Here is a 21,702-nt window from a genome sequence, read left to right as displayed (position 1 = left end):
AAAAATGAACAGTGGTTGAGTGTAGGTACAGTACACTAAGTTAAAGTATCATCTCAATATTGTGATCAGATAATTGTTGGAAAATAAAGTGAAGAATAAACTTATTAAAACCTTTGCTCACTTGTCATGGGATTTTTATTATATCACATCATATTATGTCACAAGTAAATGAGTTTAAAATGGATCTGTCTTTGTCACTTACCAAAAATAAAAAAGCATGCAGTTAAATTTAAAAATTTTGATGAAAACAGGAAATACAGTTTACTTTCTAAAAATACCTTATTTTAACACAAGCATCTTAACTGTAAAAAAAGAATACATTTTTATTAAAAATGTCAAGCTCTGTCATTAGTCCTTTATTACCAAGAGGAATGCTGCCAGACGTGAGGAAGAAATAGGCTAGTAACTTGGCTTTCTGAAATAAAGGATCTGACTGTATGTATAATGATTGTATAACATGCTTTCCAAACTAAAAAAAACTTAACTGTAGATGTTAAGATGGTTTAAAAAAAAATGTTGTTGGGAGTATACTGGGGTCAAACCAGATGTCAGATGTTTCCAAAAGATCTACTAGGACATTTTTAATGGGCAACTAAAAATAACTTCCTTCAGTGTTATTGATCTGCCTAATTTATTTCACCTCTGAAAATGTATGTATGTATGTATATCACAACGTACACATACAAAATACTCAATGAAATACAAACAACTATTGTCTAAAATACTCAAGGCACTATAGTAGCCACTGTATGCATATCATGCTTCATTTAGAAATGTTTGTTGCATTTTCTTCTTGTGTCATTCCTTAACAAAAATTGAAGGCTTAGCAATTGATAAGATACAAAATTGTAAATCATCAGCACATTAGGGGAAAAACCACTTTTCTCATAGCCCAATCTACATAATTCATTGCACTTCAGTGATTCTAAAATTGCTTTGGGACAAGTAGGCTACTAACATTATAATCACATTCCATCTGTTCACCAACTTGTCTGCTCTGTATATTCTGAAGTTAAACATAATGTGAAGCAAGGATAACAATATTTGTAAATTACATCACTTTCATCATCATCTTTATGGATATTAAAACTGTTATAACAATTAGATCCTTAAAAATTCCAAGTATCCATCTCAATCTCAGTTTGAGATGCTACTTACACAGAAAGCAGAACTTCTTTTTTTTTAACTTGCCCTTTGAAAGCTAAGAATTGGATAGCATATTTTTTTCCAGTTTCCTATATACTTGAGTTCAGTATCATTGAGATGGCTGAGAAACACAGGTACTTAGAGATTAAATGTTAAGTGTGAGCTATGATTCAGATCCTTAATAAAATTACATTTCATAGAACTATGTGAGGTAATATTCCCCAATTCTAAACCCTTAAATCTTTCTTCATTTAAACACCAAAATTTGGGAGATTGGTCCACATTCAATATCAGGTTTAACTAACAAACTTTTAAGAGATATCAATTTTTTAGCTCAAAATCTTCCTCAAGTTAATGATCATTTTTTTCATAACCATGGCATTTCTCTGTTTCTTTTCTTTCCTTGTCTAATATTCAATGCATTTTCACTGAATTTATAAAAAGAGTAATCAAACAAATAATATCCTCTACATACCTACTATCTATATTTAGATTTACCCTTACTTAATATTCATATAGATTGTCTTCTAAATTTGTGAATTCCATCTAATATTAACATTAGAATTATTATTTTACCAAGAGTAGAATATGATGTAGTATATTCTCCATGTTAGAAATTTAAGGATAATCTAACAGATAGCAATAATGGTGGGAATGTTAAATCCTATTCTAGTCTAGTATTTCAATGAAGCACAATGCATATCAAAAAATGCTTAATAGTATGAGCATCCCAAATAGAAACTTGTGTTTTATTCTTTCTTTATAGTCAAATGTCTCACACAGTTTTATTGATTTTCCAAGGTTAGTTTTCTCTTTAGTTATAACTCCTAATGCCAACTCTACCTCTTTCCCCACACAGTCAAGTGTTTCTTTGTACACATTTACTGTATTAGCTCTATCTACAACCATTATTCAACCTAGAGCAGCAACTTTTCTTAAGTTTTAGTTTTCTCACTACCAGCAGTAATTATCATCAGCTTACCGGTAGCTATTTGGAAGTTTAAAACGAGATTACTTTTGGACTTCTTAGGTCAAAGTACCACATAAATGTCTTGATCCAAAATAACTTTTTTGCATAAGAAAGTTTTCATTTATCTATATCTATATCTATATCTACATCTATATCTATAAGAAACACTATTATGATTAATGATTCCACATATCTAGATTCACTAGGGCATTGGGATAATAAAGTTATTTAACAGAATAACCCATTGTAAAAATGAATTACCATGATTTATCTTTTCTTATTACCACAGGGTAAAAAATATTTCAAAATATGACAAAGAAGCATCCTTTTATATAGGAAACAAATTCAAATCTAAAAGGTATAGATAGGGAATTTCAATTTTTGTTCCTGGAGGATTCTAATGTTGGCAAATAAAAAAATCAGGGACAATTATAACAAAAGAGAAAATGATAAAGAAAACCTAAATGTAAAACAATAAATTACACTCATAAGCTACAGGTGGCTCATCTATATCAGTGTCAGTTAAAAGACAAACTCTCTTGAGTGGAAATCAAACTATCTTTTCAGATGGCCATTTCCTAAAGAGCAACAATTGAGATTACATTTTAATTGATAAGTATCATGACCTAAAATAAAATGAGAATTAACACTGAGTTAAGTAATATATGAAAAGGGACCAAGCAATGAAATTGTAAGAGAGTCCTAGAAGGGTTCTTTTCTTGGAAAAAGACTTTTTTTTTCAGAGACTATATAGCAAAGAGACTTTGGAAGCCGTTGTTAATTTCAGATCCAGACCCTCAGATTGGGTAAAGAATTAAAGTGCCATACGAAAGAACAATAGTTATTGCATTGTCTTTATCCATCATTCTCCAACAATACACGAAGATGTAAACACAGGTCCACACACACACACTCACAGGCAGCATTGCACATCATGGTACAGAGAGGAGGGAAATCTTTGATGAGTTTTCGCTACTTTCTAATATCTGCCAATAAATAGGCAGCACTGGTTTCCTGACAAGCCCAGCCATAACTAACGTTCACAACAATAACAACAACAAAACAACATAAAAAAGTCAAACAATGAACTGTTGTCATTTAAAACCATACTGTTTAAAACTCAAGACTTTCATAGCACATGATCTGAAAGAGCAAGATCCTAATGGTCCACCGCCTCACCTAATTAGCCAGGACAATTGGATATGCGAGGACAGACAGGAAACAATTTAGTGGAGAGGCAAAGATGATGAAGATTTTAAACTGCTCTCGCAAAATGAGTTCTAGGGTAATATAAAATAGCAAAGATTATTCCACGATGCAAGGTTTTAAAAATGCTTATTCAGAGTTAGCGAGAACAACTGTGCAGGATGGTTAGCAACGACAATGCTGCTGCCACTCAGAGGTTAAGGGAAGTTGGGGGGAGGGAGCCCAGAAGTACATTATTTAGAACGAGTTTTATTGTGTCTTAATTAAAGTGAAGCTGGATACATAAAATGCTAACATTTTTAAAAAACAGGGTAAGGAAGATTTCTTGCAATTCTTAACTGCTGTTGTACAATAACAGCAATAAACAAGAGAAGACCACTAATTTTCCTAATGAATAATACTGCATTTATTTTCTTTTCCCTTTTCTGTTAATTGGTGTCTTCTCTGAAGATCCTTATGAAGCTAAATTTTAAACAATTCTAACATAAGTTATAAGCTCCTGTATCCACTTCAACTCACCTCACCCCATTCGATCCCAGAGATTTCCAGCAAACTGCCTAGTACAAGGTAGTTCAACAAATAGATGCTTTATGAATAATGAACAACTGAGCAAAGGGACTGGGGAAGAAATCGTAATTGTTCTGTATGAGGGAGCTGAGACCTTCCACAAGGCAATTTGGCTAACTGCACTCTTCCCTCCAATTTTTAAGTTTCCATCTTTGCACAGTCCCCCCCTGCCCCACCTACCGGCATGTTGTGTTCTCATTAGGCAGAGAACCTGTCTTTTTCCTATTTGTATCTAGCACACAGTACCCGGCCAGGCACAGAAGCAGCTGCCTAAAGATCATTTGTGGAATAGATGAATAATCATCCTAGCTACCTAACTTGTCTGGGGGGAAGAATACTAGTAATTCTAGGAACATTTAATGAGAGTAAAAATTGAATGTGAGACTCTTATTTGCACTGTATCAAAAGCGGGCATAGAAACATTCAGAGATGATTGCTGCTGAGCAAACCCTTTATGAGTATGTGGCTACAGAGAAGTGAGGCTGCTTGGTGTTGCCATGGGGAGCCAGGGAACCTGGGAAAACAAATCCTAACTTTGCCGCTATACTAACTGTGACTTTGGATCTGTGAAGGAACGCTTCTTAACTTCATTTTCTTTATGTGAGAAAATGAGAACATTGGATTGGAGTAGCACTTTTCCAAAAAAACTGTTTCAAGTACAGATGCCTTTAACAAAGAAATACACAGTCACAGAACTCCAAATATATACTCAAAAAAGATAAAAGTAGGGCTGCTTTGGTAAGTTGAAAGAGGCATGATGCTTGTGGGAGACAAAACTGGGTCCCTGTCGTCTTCCCCCCTCACTCACATCACATAAGGAGGCCTCCAGACATCTCCCTGGGACCCCAGCGCTACATGGAACCCAGTTAGAAAACCAATGAACTAAAAACTTCTAAGATCCCTCCAGTTATAACATTCTATGAGTCTATAATTTGATTTCTTCTAAGGTTCAAGATACCTCCCATACAAGTATACATTATCTTGCAAATTTTGTAGCAGCATCATCTTTCCTGTAACTATTGTCTAAGCTACACAATTGTATGCTGATCCTTTAGGAAACGCAGTTCCTTGCATTGTTGGTGTTATTCCTTCTATAGCCTGTTATGCAGACTTCATTACATATAAGCACTAGTGTAGCAGAGCAGGACATAAAGAAACAAATCCAGGCATGTATCATTTCCTTAAAGAACTGACATCTAATGGGAAAATCCTACAAACAACTACAGTGCGGAGTAGAAACGGAGGGCATCATCAGACAAATAAAATGGATCTTTAAAAGCTGGGACTATTTCTGGTTGATAAGATTAGGAGAGAGTTCATGGGGCACATTATGAGCTGGGCTATATAGAACGGTGTGCCTGAACACAAAGGGATGGCAGGATGGAGACTGTACGCGGAGGTTTCTTCATGAACACAGGCAAAAAGGCAGGAAGACATGGGACAAGTACAGGGCACTGCATCTAGTGGCAGCTTAGGTGAAATGCAGCTGTGTGAAGATACACTGGGAAATAAAAAAGTTACTGACAGAATATGCAGAGCCTAACTGAAGTTTTAGAGCACAGGAATGCTTCCAATAGGTTGAAGTAGAGGAAAGAGGCTGCTGACAGAGGCACGTGTGTTACGAGGCAAAAAGTGTGAATGAACGTTTGAATTTAGCCGCAGCCGCAGCCGCAGCCGCAGCCATGGAGAGGAGGGGTGGTGGGGTGGTGTGGGAGAGTCCAAGATGACGCAGAGGCCCAAATCCAGCGAAGCAGGGACGTACTGGTGTCATTATTAGAAAGGGAGAACATATGACAAAGTTACAGACAGCGGATGGGTGCTAAGTGCCATTGGACATGTGCTATAGGAAGCTGCTAACAATGAATTAAACTTGGGAAAGAGGTCAGAGCTATATAGATACTCAGGGAAGAAGTTCTACGGATGTGGCAGATGAAGTTTTAGGAGTGAATGAGACTGCTGAGAAAAGGGACGTATGAAAAACGACAATTCTAAGTGCTGATATTTGGGAGGTACCAACATCAATGGATAAAAGGAGGGAAATGAATCAGACAAAGTGTGACCGGAGAGGCCTAAGGAGAACGGGGTGAGTGCAGTGTTATATGTAATGATACTCATGCATATACTGATTTATCAAGGAAAAGCTTCGTTCTTGATTTGAAAGATCACATTCATTGATACACAGCAGGGTTCTCTAAAGTGTGTTCTAGGCAACCCTAGTTTTAGTAGCTGTTGAAAGGTACTTTATGATCAAAACAGGACTCAGTGATCAAAAAGGTTGGGGTGTTGGCCCTTTCTCTCCTGTAGGAATTCAAAGAGTATACCACACATTGACCAATAAACCCTGTTTTACATCCTCTAGAGACAACAGTGTTCTTTCTATAGGAAGTCAGCTTGAGAAAACACTAATAGTAAAATTTTAAAATTCACAAACTATTAAAACTGGGAAGAACAGTTGTGACCATTTCATCCAATCTTTTCATTCTATAAGTGAAGAAAGTTAATTATATGATAAACTACTATAATGCCTTATTCTTGGTAGGTAATAAAGAATAAATGTGACTATGAAAGCATAGAAACAAGAGCGAACTGAAAAGGAAAATGATAAAGCAGAGAGAAATCAGAGCTTTAACCATATTGTTACCATTTGAGGATAACTTGCTTTATGCTTAGTGTTTCAGAAAATTTCACCGTGTCATCCTGAGGGTTATATTAAGCTCAATAATTGCTCATCATATGTAAAAGGAAACTGAGGTCTAGAGGTTAACATGGCCAGTGACCCAGCTACCCTGTTTCCCCGAAAATAAGACCTAGCTGGACAATCAGCTCTAACGTGTCTTTTGGAGCAAAAATTAATATAAGACCCGGTATATATTATATTATATTAATTATATTATATTGTATTATATTAATTATATTACATTACATTATATTATATTACATAAGACCTGGTCTTATTTTACTATAATTATATGAATTTTTGCTCCAAAAGATTCATTAGAGCTGATGGTCTGGCTAGGTCTTATTTTCGGGGAAACACAGTAGTACATAGCAGAGCTGGAATTCAAACCCAAATCTATCTGACTCTGGGATGTGGGGTCCTGAACAGGACGCTCTGTTGACAAGAGGGCGATAAAAGAATCCAGGTCCTGGGTAAACTCCCACGCCTATGCTTGGATAGGGCCAAGATCAAGCTTTCTTGCACCAAACTGCCACTACATAAATAAAGCCTACTGTAACAAATTCAATAAGTAAAAAATCTGTATTTACAAAACAGATCCTCAGGAGTATATTTATTTGCTTTTTAAAACAACTTTATAAAATAATCCTTAAAATATTCTCTCCCCTAGTATGAATATGTTTATAATTATTTCATTTTTATTAATCTTCTCTAGAGCAGACATTCTGCATAGGTCAGGATATGCCTTTTAATATTTCAGTAAGATTCTAAGTACATCATTTAAGGAATTTTTCTACGAAACCCACTTTCATTAAAGAGAGATAAGTCCAAAAATGATCACTTTGGATCTCAGACCATGAATTCTTATTAATCTTAATGAGTTTTCCTTGAAATGATACTTAATGCTTTTAAGTGAATTTCATGAGATACACACACACACACACACACACACACACACACACACACACACACGGGCTATCACATAAACTTACAAATATTATAGTTTCATCTTAAACTTTGAATCCCTAACTTAAAATAGTACCATATGACCTTATAATTATTGGAAACAATTCGAGTGGCATTGATATTTTTTATTCTTTCTAGCATATGTGTGATGCAGTCAATTGCTAAACCACTTTTCCCCAACGTGCATATGAAAGAGTAGGATTTATCCCCCACATTACAATTTTGTAAATTTAAGCTCATTGCTGTTAGGTCACATGGTAGAAAAATATTTATGAATGCTTAATATGAGTGAAAATTAAAAATAAAATTTACATGTAGTTCTAATTAAAAAACATATTTTGACCTAATTTCTTGACAACTTCATTAAAAATTTAGTAAGGATTCTTCCCTAACAATTTTTTAAAGATTAAATTCTTAGCTGCCACATTGATCAGTGAAAATTTAACAAAGTGATATTGTTGGTCTACATAGAATTAGGTGTAGTTTTTCTGGAATAGTATCTCTCAAAGTATGCACATTGAAACACTACGTTTTACTATCAGATAGGTTCTGGAAACATTGCAAATTCTATTCTTCTCTTGGAGATTGACAATATAAATTGACATTGTATAAGCTCCTGGAAGTTCTGCAATTAAACATTTTTTTAAAGCTTTATTTAATCTATCATTTTCCAAGTTTATCTATTAATATCCTTTTATAATTAAGTGTCACAGGAAATAGGATTGGAAAACCTTGATCTATGATGATAGTAAGGAAAGATTAAATGGATGGTACCAAAATTATTTGTATTGGATTTTGGAATGCAGTAATTTTACCAGATTTTCTTTTAGAATGCTATTTTTAAAAAGGATACATTAAAAAGATAATTAATTGCTTATAGGCGTAGCAACCAGATTAAAAGCAGAATAGGAGCATGCTGGGTACCAAGAAAAAGACACGGGATATTTAGGTTTTATACAAAGTAGGCAAGACACTGGTGTAAAATGAGAACTGTCCATGCACATTTAATCCTTCTCTAGAATCACCTCTAAGGCATAAAGAAAGAGTAAGAAAAGAGCAAGTAGTTGATGTATTACAAGGCTGCCATCTAGCATACTTACGCTGCCCATTCAAGCTTCTCATTCTTGATTGAATTGTACAGAGCCTGTGAAGAGAGAAAACAAGACGGAATTATTATTTGTGTTCTGTTCTACATTTCGAATCCAGACCAGGACAAAAGCCAAAAGGCTTGAGTGAGTCAGCAAGCAACCCCGAACCCCTTGTTGGTCATCCTGCGCAGAGATGAGGAATGCACAGGGGCGTCAAATGAGCACAGGGCAAGCGGTGTTATGTGAAACAGATTTTTCACAAAGTAAAAACATGTCTTTGTAAATAAAACACATGGTACTGTATTATATTTTACCACAGTAAAACATTACTATCATATTTATGTCCTATTTTAAATAGGATATGAAGAAAATTAGACCATGTACTCTATTTTTCTTATTCAAAATAATGGTCTTGTAGTTTCACTAGTTTGGATACTGGTGTACTCATTTCGTTTTCATTAATGAAATAAACTATTTTCATAACAACTTAATGAGCAAGATACACGGGAGGGGAATTAAAGCCAGATTATGAAAACCATCTTAGAATAATGTCAGAATCTCTACACCAATGACTTAAGCAGCTTTTATTGCTCTAACTTTATGACTCTGTTTACAGTTAGTTTTCGAGGGGTGTGTGTGAGGTGGTGGAGGGGGGAGGCAGAAAGCTTCTTCAGAGCCTGGGTGATGGTAACAACAAAGGCAGCATAAGACTGCTGCCCTGACTCTCCCAGCCCCGCCACTACCTATAAGCTCCTTGTAATCCAGTTGTTCCACTATGACAACGATCCAAGAAAATGCTACTCCACATCTTAATTTCTTAATTTTGAGTAAGATGTTATAAAGAGAATCCAAATGCATCTCTAAGATATAAAATCACAACAGCAAATTATACTGAAGGAAAGGAAAGGATAACTACGGTAGGTGCATAATTACATTTTAATGAAGTTGGAACATTTTTCTTCAAAGGACTGGTACCTATGAGACTCAGCAAAAACTTCATTTACTTTGAAAATGGAAAAGGGGGTTCAGATACCATCCAATCCCTCCTCTTTCAAAAGAGGAAATGGCCGGTTCAGACAATTAGTTTCCCAGGTAGCAGAGCAGAGGGCAAACTGCCATGTGTTCCTATCTCTGCCTTTCACTAAGTCTCGTCCAAGTGGAGGAGACAGTCTACATATGTGCAAACAGAAGACTTCACACCAGGAGTGAATCCCCTTGTCAGCAAAAACACTTCCACATTCAGGACTCACATATTTAGGTTACTGATTTCATATTATTGAAGATTCAATACATATATCCTTAGCCAGTATCTTGACAGATTCTGTGGGAATTCTTCCGTGTGGCTACAATAGTCAATTTAACTACTGGGTAACTATGAGTGTTAATAAAAATTAGGACACATTTTGTCATTATCAGGACATGGTAAAATGTGTCCTCAAATACGAAAATGATAGAGCGTCAAATTAAAATAAGGGGTAAATCAAGGCACAAAGACCACATTGTAAATTGTACCTTCTTTCTGAAGAAATTAAATTTACGGAAGAACTACAACCTATTATACAGTTAATGTCTCATGAGGCTGCACTTAAGAGAAGTACAGAGAGATGATGTCTAACTCAAGACTCGGGAGACACTTGCCGGATAAATGCTTTTTAAATGAATTCTATTACTTGCATGAGCCATTTTGAGCCCATAAGTAATAGTGGGCTGAGAAACTGCAATTGAAAAGAGACAGATCATTAAAGCTCTTTATATACCATCATATTCAATACTATTCAGAGTAATTTAACAATATGGTAAAGATGAAAAAAAAATCTCTTCATAAAGGTAGATAGTTGAAAATGATAGCTATCTAAAATTTTCTCATACATTCAATTTTACCCTCGAAGAATTTTTTTCCATTTTTTTTTGCCCATGAGAATATTCTGCCTAAAGAGATACTGAGCTCCAAATTAGAAAATTCTCGTTCCCCAATCAGCCACATATGGTACAACAAAAATCTATTATGAAGTATCTTGTAAAATTCAACAAACCGGCCACATGGTGAGTCAAGCCCCCCCCCCCCCCCCCGCTTACATAACACGAGAAATCTAAATGGTGGATGTTATCCTTACCCTTTTTCAATAGCAAATTATAAAGGGATTTTCATGAAATCTTTTTAGAGCGTTATGATGATTGTTTTTCTTTTCTTTTTTTGAGCGCAGCTCTCAAATCAACTTCTCAAAGGAAAATTTGCTTTACAAATGCATCCAATACTCCTGTATCTTCAACACAACTTCCACCCTTTTATCTACTTAGCTTAGTTAAGAACTGAATTCCCTTCATTCCCCTGCCTCTAACCCAACAGTCATCACCTCCTTTCCTGTGCAGCCTCAGACCCCACACTCTGTCAGCTTAACCAGTGTTGGTAGTATCTTCAACTTCTCTGTCCCACTTTGACTTCTCCACATTTATAGCCCATATATTAGCTAAGGTTTCTTTAATTTCAAATACAAATACCTCAAGGGGGACTATCTTAACTATCTTAAGGGGGACTTAATATTTTATGTTGCCAAATCATAGAAAGAGATAGATGAATCTGGTCTCAGGGATACAGAATTTAAAACTCTCCCCTCTCTCCTCTCAATTCTTCTCCTCTTTCCACCTCAAACATCTCCATTCCTTGTCTCTGTACTATACAAGAAACATGTCTGCAACAAGCAACACCCACTCACATCTTTGTGTCTCTCAACAAGAGAAAACAAACAGTTCTTTCTCCCTGTGGACTAATCCATGTGGTTGGGAGCTGAGGTACTATGATTGGGCCCATCCCTGAAGTCAAGGGGGCGGGGTATCTATTAAAGAGATGGCAGCATTGACCTAGCCACTAGGGTAACCCTCCTGAGTGTCACAGCCTGCCCTATTTGTATGTGAGTAATTCAGCACTAACAGAGAAAATTAAACAATAGCACAAATTCATGCCACTGAAGAGTCATCATCTCAAACTAAAGCAGAGCCTTCATTCATGAGCCCTCTTTTACATTTATTTGGCCATCTTCCCTAAAATGTATCTTCGCCATTCTGGCATCTATTCCTTCCTCCTTTCTGATGGTAAGGGAAGGAGTGTCCTTCCTATACAAGGCTAAGCCTCTGACACTGGTCCTGACACCTTCCATTTCTGTGGTAGTAACATCTTCTCCTTTACTGGCTGTTTTCTATGAGTTTTCAAACACGTGTAAGTCTCTCCCAACCCCACTGCTGCAATATAGCTACTGACCTTTGTTACCCAGCCTCTTTCTTGGCCAAGTTTCTGCAATTCTTATCTCCTCTTAATCTCTTCTCTTCAATTCGGGTAATCTAACTTTCATCCCTGTTCCTCCATTAAAACTGATCACAATAAATTCATCAGCTTCCTTCCTGTTCAATTCAAGTCCACTTTTTGGTGTTCCTGCATCTCTTCACCTTTCAGCAGCACTGAACACGCTCAAATATTTACTTCCTTATTTTCAGGGACACAATACAGTCTCCTATCTTCTTGGATAATCCTTCTCATTACTGTTATCGTGATCATCTTCTCTCTTAAATGTGAGTGAACCTAAGGGTTTATCTTCAGCCCATGTGAACTTGAGATTTATATGTCAGCTGCACTTGGACGTTCCTGAAGCAGCACAAATGCAGTAAAGAACTAACAGAGAAAGTAGATTCTCAATCTTAGTAAACTCTAGCGGTATAAAACATTTAATTTTTGAGTACTGAAACACTACACATAAAGCCCAAGGACAGGTAGTTTATGGTAATATAAAACATACTCAAGTCAGAATCCTAGGACGGCCAGAGTCTTTCTATCACTTGTTCCATCTTGTACCTGCCTATTAATGGCACAAGCACAAACCTTTTGGTAATAATCTTTCCAGGACAAATTGTTACAATTCTCTAACTTCCACTCAAGAAACAACAGAATGGAATTTCAGAGCGGAAAGGAGCCTTAGAGATCATGAAACAAATTCTTCCCTTCATAGGTGAGGACAATAAAGCCCAACGAGAATGAACTTCTCTCAAGGTCCTATAGCTGGTTTTCACAACCTTTGACTCAGAAATCACATTTTTCTTAGAAATCAAGTAATAATAGCCAACAAACCACACTTTTTCCTATCAACTAAGTACACTCTCCCCTCCTAAAACCAAACTTTACAGCATTGACTTAAGTCAAGACCCATGTGAAAAGGTAACAAGCCTTGTAACTCTCTCAGAATAGATTCAAATAATGCGGGTCACTGTAATAGTCTATTTTTAAAAGATGAACTTTAAACTTGAACCACTGTTGCTAGGACCCTGGCTTGAAATGCCTGTGTGGGTGAGGATAATGCTTTGCTGCACTGATCCTATTCTCAGTCCACTTACCACCAAAGGCATTTGCCATATGAATGACTGAAAGTGGAGGTATAGTCTACAGCTCAGGAAAATAATTTATCTCTAGCTATGTAAAGGGTTATCTGACCTGGCTCCAAGAGAGCAGGTTTGTGGGTAAACAGTCATGGAAGGCTGTCATTTTCCTATGGCCATGAATTGGTAGATGGGAATAAGTTAATAAAGGTATCAAGTTAATCTTAGTGGGCCATAGCAGCCCATATGGATTATATGCAGTATGTGTAGTAACCAGCTGTGGTAGGTTAAATAATGAACTCCCAGAAGATGTCCAGGTTCTGAATCCCTGGAACATGTGAATGTTTTCATAGATAGCAAAAAATTTGCAAACATGATTAAATCAATATTCTTGAGATGGGGAGAGTTATCTGGGCTGGGTAATGTCTACCTAAGAAGGTGGCAGAGCGAGATTTAAGACAGAAGAGAAGGCAGCATGAAGATGAACACAGAAATGAGAGTGACTAGACACAGCCAAGGCATGCCAGCAAACACCACAAGGTGGGAGAGGCATGGAACAGATTCTTTCCTAGGTCCTCCGGAGGGAATGCAGCCCTCTTGACACATTGATTTCAAACTTTTGGCCTGCCAGATTATGAGAGAATATATTTCAGTTTTTTTAAGTTACCAAGTTTGTGGTAATTTGTTATAGCAGACCTAGGAAACTAATACACTAGTGTATAAATGGATGTGTGAGTAAAAAATGATTATACTCATAGGTTGATTTTCAGAAATATTTCCGTTTTTTTACTATAGTGGTCTCAACTGAAGTAATGAGGGTACACACCAGAATCAGCCAAGGAATTTAAAAAATATTGATAATTCAGCACCATTCCAGATCTATTGAATCCTATTCCTGGATGAGGAACCTATCCATGCATATTTCCAAATGCTCCACATGAGACTCAGACATGAAACCTCAGTTAAAAAAAATAAAATCACTGCTTTATAAGTTTACCAGTCTTTTCTCTAATTGAAATTCCTGCAACTTAACCCAGGAGCCAGGTAACACAAACCTCCACTGAGACTAAACAGGACAGAATGATTTTTCAATATTTGAAGTTCATTTTTAAAAATGAGAAAGCAAAGTAAATTGCTTAAATTAGAGATCAAGGTATCTTGGTCTAAATTCACTTTTTTTTTTTTTTTTTAATTGGGGGAATACTGGGGAACAGTGTGTTTTCCCCAGGACCCATCAGCCCCAAGTCAAGTCACTGTCCTTCAATCTAGTTGTGGAGAACGCAGCTCAGCTCCAAGTCCAGTCGCTGTTTTCAATCTTTAGTTGCAGGGGGCGCAGCCCATCATCCCATAGCGGGAATTGAACCCGCAACCTTGTTGTTGACAGCTCGCGCTCTAGCCAACTGAGCCATCCGGTCGCCCCTAAATTTACTTTCAAGTCTGTGTTCCTCACTGTTGATTGCTTCTTGAGATGATAAAATGCAATTTTATTCAAGGCTCAGCACCTCACTGACAGCCCACGCACGGCTCTCTGAAGTTTTCCCCATTACCATGCATTGTGTAATCATGAATCTTTCTCTCTCACTCTCTCTCTCTCCAGAAGCACATTTGGCAATCTATGAAATTCATTTATTTTAGTTCAATCACTTCTAAATTCCAATGAGGTTTTTTCCTCTGTGCTCCCTGAATTATTATGAAAAGTACAGAGGAGAACATACCTTGCAATTTCCCTCAGGAAGACGGACAGTGACCACAGTGAAATTTATACCCAGGAAGAACGACACTATCAAGACCACAGATCTTTTTCAAATGCTGCGCATGCAGATATTCAGATTAAGCAGACATTTAAGTAGAGAATTAAATATGTACCACTCTGGAAGTGTTATCAGAGAAAGACTGTGTTTGAAAAAGATATTGGTTAGAAAATTAATGACAAAATTGATTACACCAAATAAATTTCAAATTGGTTAGAAAAACTCAAAATATCTTAAAGCAACGGCCCTCAACTTTCATGTTCTTCTCTATGCCTAAAATATTGAAAAATGTCATTACCCCTTCATTGAAAGATGCTTCCCTAAAACCAACATTTACAATTGACTCTTCAATTTGCCCCCTCTACCACTGCAGGTTTTTACACCTGTGCAATGTGTCAGAAAAGGTTATGGGTAAAAGCTATGCTTATTTGTTTTTTTAAGTGCCAGAAGGCAATTGTCAAGCAGAGGTGAAAAAGGATAAACAGCCTAAAGCTTTGACAAGAGTATTCATAGTGAGATCCATTTTAGGGAGAAGGTACATAGTAAAAAAGAGTTTCTGGAAACAGACTCCCTTTAAACTGTGTCTCCATACCCACTGGACAGTTTTCAAGCACCCAAGGGTAAAGAGGATACATTAAGTACATTAAAGAACATATATTCACAGGCAACCTCGTAAACATTCAACTCTTTAACTCTCATTTAGGGTGACAGAAGCATGCTTCTCAAAATAAGTTACTTTATATTTTTTTCTACATCTATAGTCAGATCTGTTTTTTGGATCCAGACAGCATGTAAACAGTCAAAATCTATGTCCTGGACAATTAATGTAACCTTTTGTGGCTGTGCCCTTACAGACAGCCAGCAATGGCAGATAACCACTAAGTGTCTGATTACATTGAGGAGATTTGCCAGTGTACAATAGACACTACAAAATTAATTAGAAAGCCCTTACCGTACTGAAAGGGAATCTGAAGTATAATTAGCATGTATAATTCATCTCATAATAAACATTTTTGAGTACATTCTACAGGCTAGAGTGTCATTATGCTACGTGCAGATGAATGCACTCGGTCTTCAGGGGCCTCTTATGTAAGGATAACAAAAGGTACCTGACTAAACTTTACCTAATGGAAAATTAGTCAGTGAGAAGAATCACCTCACCTTTTACTTCCTACTAACAACGTGCAAGACTTTTTCACACACAGTATCTAATATGTGACAATGTAGCATATGTATTTAAAGAAAAATTAAACAGAAGACAGAATAGACCCAATTTCAGGATGTAAGAATTTGAAGTGTGTGTGTGTGTGTGTGTGTCACTAACTAGTCCTTTCAAGGCAAATAATTTCATTTGCCTGGCCCTTCTTTTCTAAATATGCAATATGAGAGGGTTGCATAAGCTAATCTTTTTTTTGGCCCCCTTCCAGAGCTACCATTTTATGATTCGACATAAAAAAGATCTACATAAAAAATAACCAGAAATCACCTGGTTCCCTCATCCCTGCTCCCTTTTCCTTTGTCCCCCACTAACTTCTTCTTCTGCCCTGGTTGCTGATTAGCAGCATCACTACCTCCCCTCAAACTCCAGACATGACCCTTGTAAGTTGATAAGTACATATTTTAAAATTGCATATGAAAAAGGATGAAAAAGGAAGAGAGGAAGAGAGGGAGGGAGGGCAAGAGAAAAAGAGAGAGTAAGTGATTGATTTGATTCTCTAAGGGGACAGAGGGGTACGTGGGGTGGCTTGATTGCCTGCGGTCAAATGTATCTCTGTGAGCTAAAATAGGAACCACCATTCCTTCATTATGACCAAAGGGGGGAAAAATGCAACCAAAGATAATACCAAATAGGCACACCTCCCAAAAGATTTGGTGAGCAACTCTTGGAGGTGCACTAAACCAATCCTGAAAGTGAATAAAAATATAACTGCTATTTATCATTTGTACTAATTCAATAGTCCAAACTGTTACTCATATAGGTACATATTCATTCATTCATTCATTTTGAAGGTAGGCTTGGTCAATAAAGTGTCATGAGTATTTATTCACATGCCTCCTAAAGTGCTTTTTCTATACTTTACGATTACCTTCCAGTTGACTGGCTACTGTATTTTAGGGAAAGTTTCTTAATATGTTAATACAAATAACATTATTCCAAATCTAAGCAAAACTTTAAGTACTAAACAGCTACTAAGAGTTTTTATTGAGGTATTAATTGACATAAAGCATTACATTAGTTTCAGGTGTGAAACATAATAATCACATATTTATACTATGTTCCTTGTTGAGCAAAAATTTTAAGTAGAAACATTTTTTTTCGCTTGTTAAAACTGGAAACATATCCTTCAACATAATAAAGGCCATATATGACAAGCCCACGGCTAACATCATACTCAACAGTGATGTGCTGAAAGCTTTTCGTCAAAGATCAGGAAGACAAAGATGCCCTCCCCATTTTTATTCAACATAGTAATGCAAGTCCTGGCCGGAGCAATTAGGGAAGAAAAAGAAATACAAGGCATCCGATTTGGAAAAGAAAAAGTAAAACTGTCATGATTTGTAGAGGACATATTATATGTATATGAAAAACCCTAAAGACTCTACCAAAAACTGTGGGAACTAAGAAAAAAATTCAGTAAAGCTACAGAATACAAAATCTATTTACAAAAATTTGTTGCATTCCTATACACCAATAACAAACTATCACAAAGAGAAATTAAGAAAACAACCCATTTACAACTGCATCAAAAAGAATACCTAAGAATAAATTTAACCAAGGAGGTGAAAGACCTGTACACTGAAAACTACAAGATGTTAATGAAAGAAAGTGAAGAAGATACAAATAAATGGAATGATATCCCATGCTCATAGATTGGAAGAATTAATATTGTTAATATGTCCATGTTACCCAAATCAATTGAATTGATAGGTCAATGCAATCCCTATAAAAATTCCAATGGCATTTTTTCTCCCCAGAAATAGTACAAACAATGCTAACATTTGTATTGAATCACAAAAGACGCTGAATAGCCAAAGCAATCTTGAGAAAGAAGAACAAAGCTGGAGGCATCACACTTTCTAATTTCAAACTATATTACAAAGCTATAGATATCAAACAGTACGGTACCGGCATAAAAGAAGACACAAAGATCAACGGTACAGAATAGAGAGCCCAGAAATAAACATGCCTATATCATCAATTAATTTGTGACAAAGCAGCCAAAATATATAATGGGGAAAGGACAGCCTATTCAAAAAATGGTGCTGGGAAAACTGGACAGCACACAAAAGAATGAAATTTGACCACTATCTTACACCATATACAAAGATTAATGTAAAATGGATTGAAGACTTGAATGTAAGACCTGAAACGATAAAATTCCTAGAAAAAAACATAGATGGTAAGCTCCTTGACATCAGTCTTGGTGGTGATTTTTTGGATTTGACACTAAAAAGAAAGGCAAAAATAAACAAGTGGGACTGCATTCAACTAAAAAGCTTCTACACAGCAAAATAAACCATTAACCATATGAAAAGTTAACCTACTAAATGGGAGAAAATATTTGCAAATCTAATAAGATGTTAATACTCAAAATATATAAAAAACTCACACAACTCAATAGCAAACCCCCTACCCCCAAACCCAGTGCAACTGAAAAATGGGCAGACGATCTGAATAGACATTTTTCCAAAGGAGACATACAGATGGCCAACAGGTACATGAAAAAATACTCAACATCATCAGGGAAATATGCAAATCAAAACCACAATGCGGTATTGCCTCACACCTGCTGGAATGGCTATCATCAAAAAGACAAGAAATAAGAAACACTGGTGAGGATGTGGACAAAGGGAATCCTTGCACACTGTTGTTTGTGGGAATTTATAGCCACCAATTTACAAATGTATCTCTGTAAAAACAGTACGAAGTTTCCTCAAAAAATTAAAACTAGAACTACCATATGATCCAGCAATTCCACTTCTGTGTATATATACAAAGAAAATGAAAACGCTACCTTGAAAAGATATCTGAGCACCCTACGCTCACTCTGACATCATTTACAGTGGCCAAGATATGGACACAACCTAAGTGTCCACTGATAAATGAATGGATAAAAGTGTGATACACACACGTACGTATGTATTTGTGTATACGTATACACATGCATAACACAATGGAATATCATTCAGCCATAAAAAAAAGGAATCTTGCCCCTTGCAACACGGTGTACCTGGAGGGCATATGCTAAGCGAAATAAGATGAAGACAAACAAATACCATATGAGCTCACTTATATGTGAATCTAAAACAAATAAAACAATAACCCCCCAAACAAAAACAAATCCAAGCTCACAGATATAGAGAACAGATTGGGGATTGCCAGAAGGGTGGGGGTGGGAGAAATGGATGAAGGGGGTCAGCAGGTACGAACTTCCAGTTATTAAATAAGTCCAGGGAATGTAATGGACAAATGGTGGCTATAGTTAATAATAACATATTGCATATTTGAAAGTTGTTAAGAGAGTAGAGGACTTTTAAAAGTCCTCATCACAAGAAAAATAATTTTTTTGGTAACCATGTAAGGTGATGGGAGTTAACTAGACTTACTGCCGTGATCATTTCACAATGTGTATAAATATTAAATCATTATGTTTTATACCAGACTAATATGTCAATTATCTCAATTAAAAAAATGTAAACATACTCTAATGAACTGATTTGAATATCAAGTTCCAATGCTGGTCCAACATTAAAAAAAAAGCAACAACTCAAATATCTAGAAAAGTAGGCAGGTAACATAAATGAGTCAAGACAGCCAGGGAGACTCTCAGGAGTTAAAGAAAGCTCCATTTAGAGGAGCAGCTAACACTCAGCTGTAGCCTGATTTCAATCAAGTAGGAATGGAGAGTCACTACTGTTAGCTCGCACTATTTTTCAGAAGCAGCTAGAAGTACAAATTATTCAAGGCTCACAAATTTTCAAGGGTGGTAACAAAAACAACAAAACCACTGTGGGCCAGACAAATCACATCTGCTGTCCAACCAGACACCAGTTTTGAAATTCTGATTAGAATGATGTGATTAGAAAACTGCAGGGAAGAAACAATGAGAATCACTGAATAGATACAACAAAGCTTCTTGGTTTATAATTTAGAGATTTAAACTTCTGAATATTTGATGTTTCAGTTGATAAGATTTCTGTGACTTTGTGATGATGACCTAGCCATTTCTCAAGAGCTGATATTCCACTGATGATAGGTATCTATGCGGCCATGCTATGTGAGTCACTGTGCTGAGATTTATTTTTATTTAATCTCATTGAATCCTCACAGAAACTGTATGAGAGAGGTATTATTATTCCCACTTTTGAAATAACATAGTTAATGCTTATGAAGGTTAAGTAACCAGCCAAAGGTCATAGAGCAGAGCTGGGGAGCTGAAGACAGGTCTGTCTGAAGTACTTTAACTGCCCTACTCACCACCCAATACTGACATAAGAAGATCTGACAATTAAGTTCGCAAACTCATCCTAGAAAAAGTGCTACATACCTCATTGCTGAATATCACTACAGTCACCTTTGAAGTACTCCCCTTGGGGAGCTATGCACTGACACCAGCACCTAGGCCACCCTTCAAAGCAATTTTTGAACTCTTTTTCTGGAATGGCCATCAGAGCTGTCGTCGTATTACTCTTGATGTTCAGAATGTCATCAAAATGTCTTCCTTTCAATAATTCCTTTATCTTCAGGTAAAGAAAGAAATCATTGGGGGCCAGATCAGGTGAATAGGGAGAGTGTTCAATACCGTTATTTGTTTACTGGCTAAAAACTCCTCACAGACAGTGCTATGTGAGCTGGAGCATTGTCGTGATACAAGAGCCAAGAATTGTTGGCAAAAAGTTCAGGTCGTCTAACTTTTTCATGCAGCCTTTTTAGCACTTCCAAATAGTAAACTTGGTTAACTGTTTGTCCAGTTGGTGCAAATTCATAATGAATAATTCCCTCTGATATCAAAAAAGGTTACCAACATTGTTGCAACAAGTTTGCGAAGTTTATTGTCGAACCTTGTACATATACATATACGCTTTAAATTAATGTAAATAAATTAAGTGATAAATTTTGCAACTTCAATAAATGCTTTGTTTAAAAAACTTACCAGAAATGAGAGTTTATGAAGTTAAAAACAAACAATGCTATCCATATTCTTTAATTTCTTACTTTTTTTTACTTTCTACTATATCAGCTCAGAAATTATTTTTATTTAAAAATTTTTTTTTTATTGGGCAATATTGAGGAACAGTATGTTTCTCCAGGGCCCATCAGCTCCAAGTCATTGTTCTTCAATCTAGTTGTGGAGGGCACAGCTCAGCTCCAAGTCCAGTCACTGTTTTCAATCTTCAGTTGCAGGGGGCACAGACCACCATCCCATAGTGGGAATTGAACTAGCAACCTTGTTGCTGAGAGCCCGCGTTCTAACCAACTGAGCCATCTGGCTGCCCCTCCGGAAGCTCAGAGGCAGCTTGTTGTCTTCAATCTAGTTGTGGAGGGCGCAGCTCACTGTCCCATGTGGGAATTGAACAGGGAACCCTGTTGTTCAGAGTTCACGCTCTAACCAACTAAGCCATCCGGCTGCCCCAGAACTTGTTATTTAGTTTATTTAAAAATGATGTTTTCACTGGGAAAGAAATCCATAATCCTAAATTCATAGCTAAGAAAACTTATGATCACAGTATACACGAATTGACGATCAGTAGTTCAAATTCTCCTTTAATATATCATTGAATCTTTATAATCTGTCTGTTCCAACTGCCTACATGGCATACCTTAATTCCTACTGTATTTTTCTAATGTACAAAAATTACAACAAATACTTTATTGTAACATATGCTGATGTCACAGGAAAGTATTTTTTTATAACTACTAGAAAATGATAAGAATGTATTTTTCTATAATAGTATATAGTATACAAG

General features: G+C 36.3%; 1 protein-coding gene across 9 annotated transcripts in view; it reads right to left on the bottom strand.

The window, feature by feature from the left end:
* Nucleotides 1–21,702, bottom strand: part of PSD3 (pleckstrin and Sec7 domain containing 3) — a 428,991-nt gene that overhangs the window by 93,001 nt on the left and 314,288 nt on the right. For all 9 annotated transcript variants that reach the window (XM_019742071.3, XM_019742072.3, XM_019742074.3 and 6 more), the window contains one exon: nt 8,633–8,676. In XM_019742071.3, the coding sequence (XP_019597630.3) occupies nt 8,633–8,676 (44 nt within the window). The remainder of the gene's footprint in view (nt 1–8,632; nt 8,677–21,702) is intronic.

This window comes from Rhinolophus sinicus, chromosome 16 (assembly GCF_057876585.1).
Source record: "Rhinolophus sinicus isolate RSI-liver-muscle chromosome 16, RSI-T2T, whole genome shotgun sequence".
Taxonomy (NCBI): domain Eukaryota; kingdom Metazoa; phylum Chordata; class Mammalia; order Chiroptera; family Rhinolophidae; genus Rhinolophus; species Rhinolophus sinicus.
Note: the sequence above shows the minus strand (reverse complement) of the source record. Positions and strands in the feature narration are given on the sequence as shown.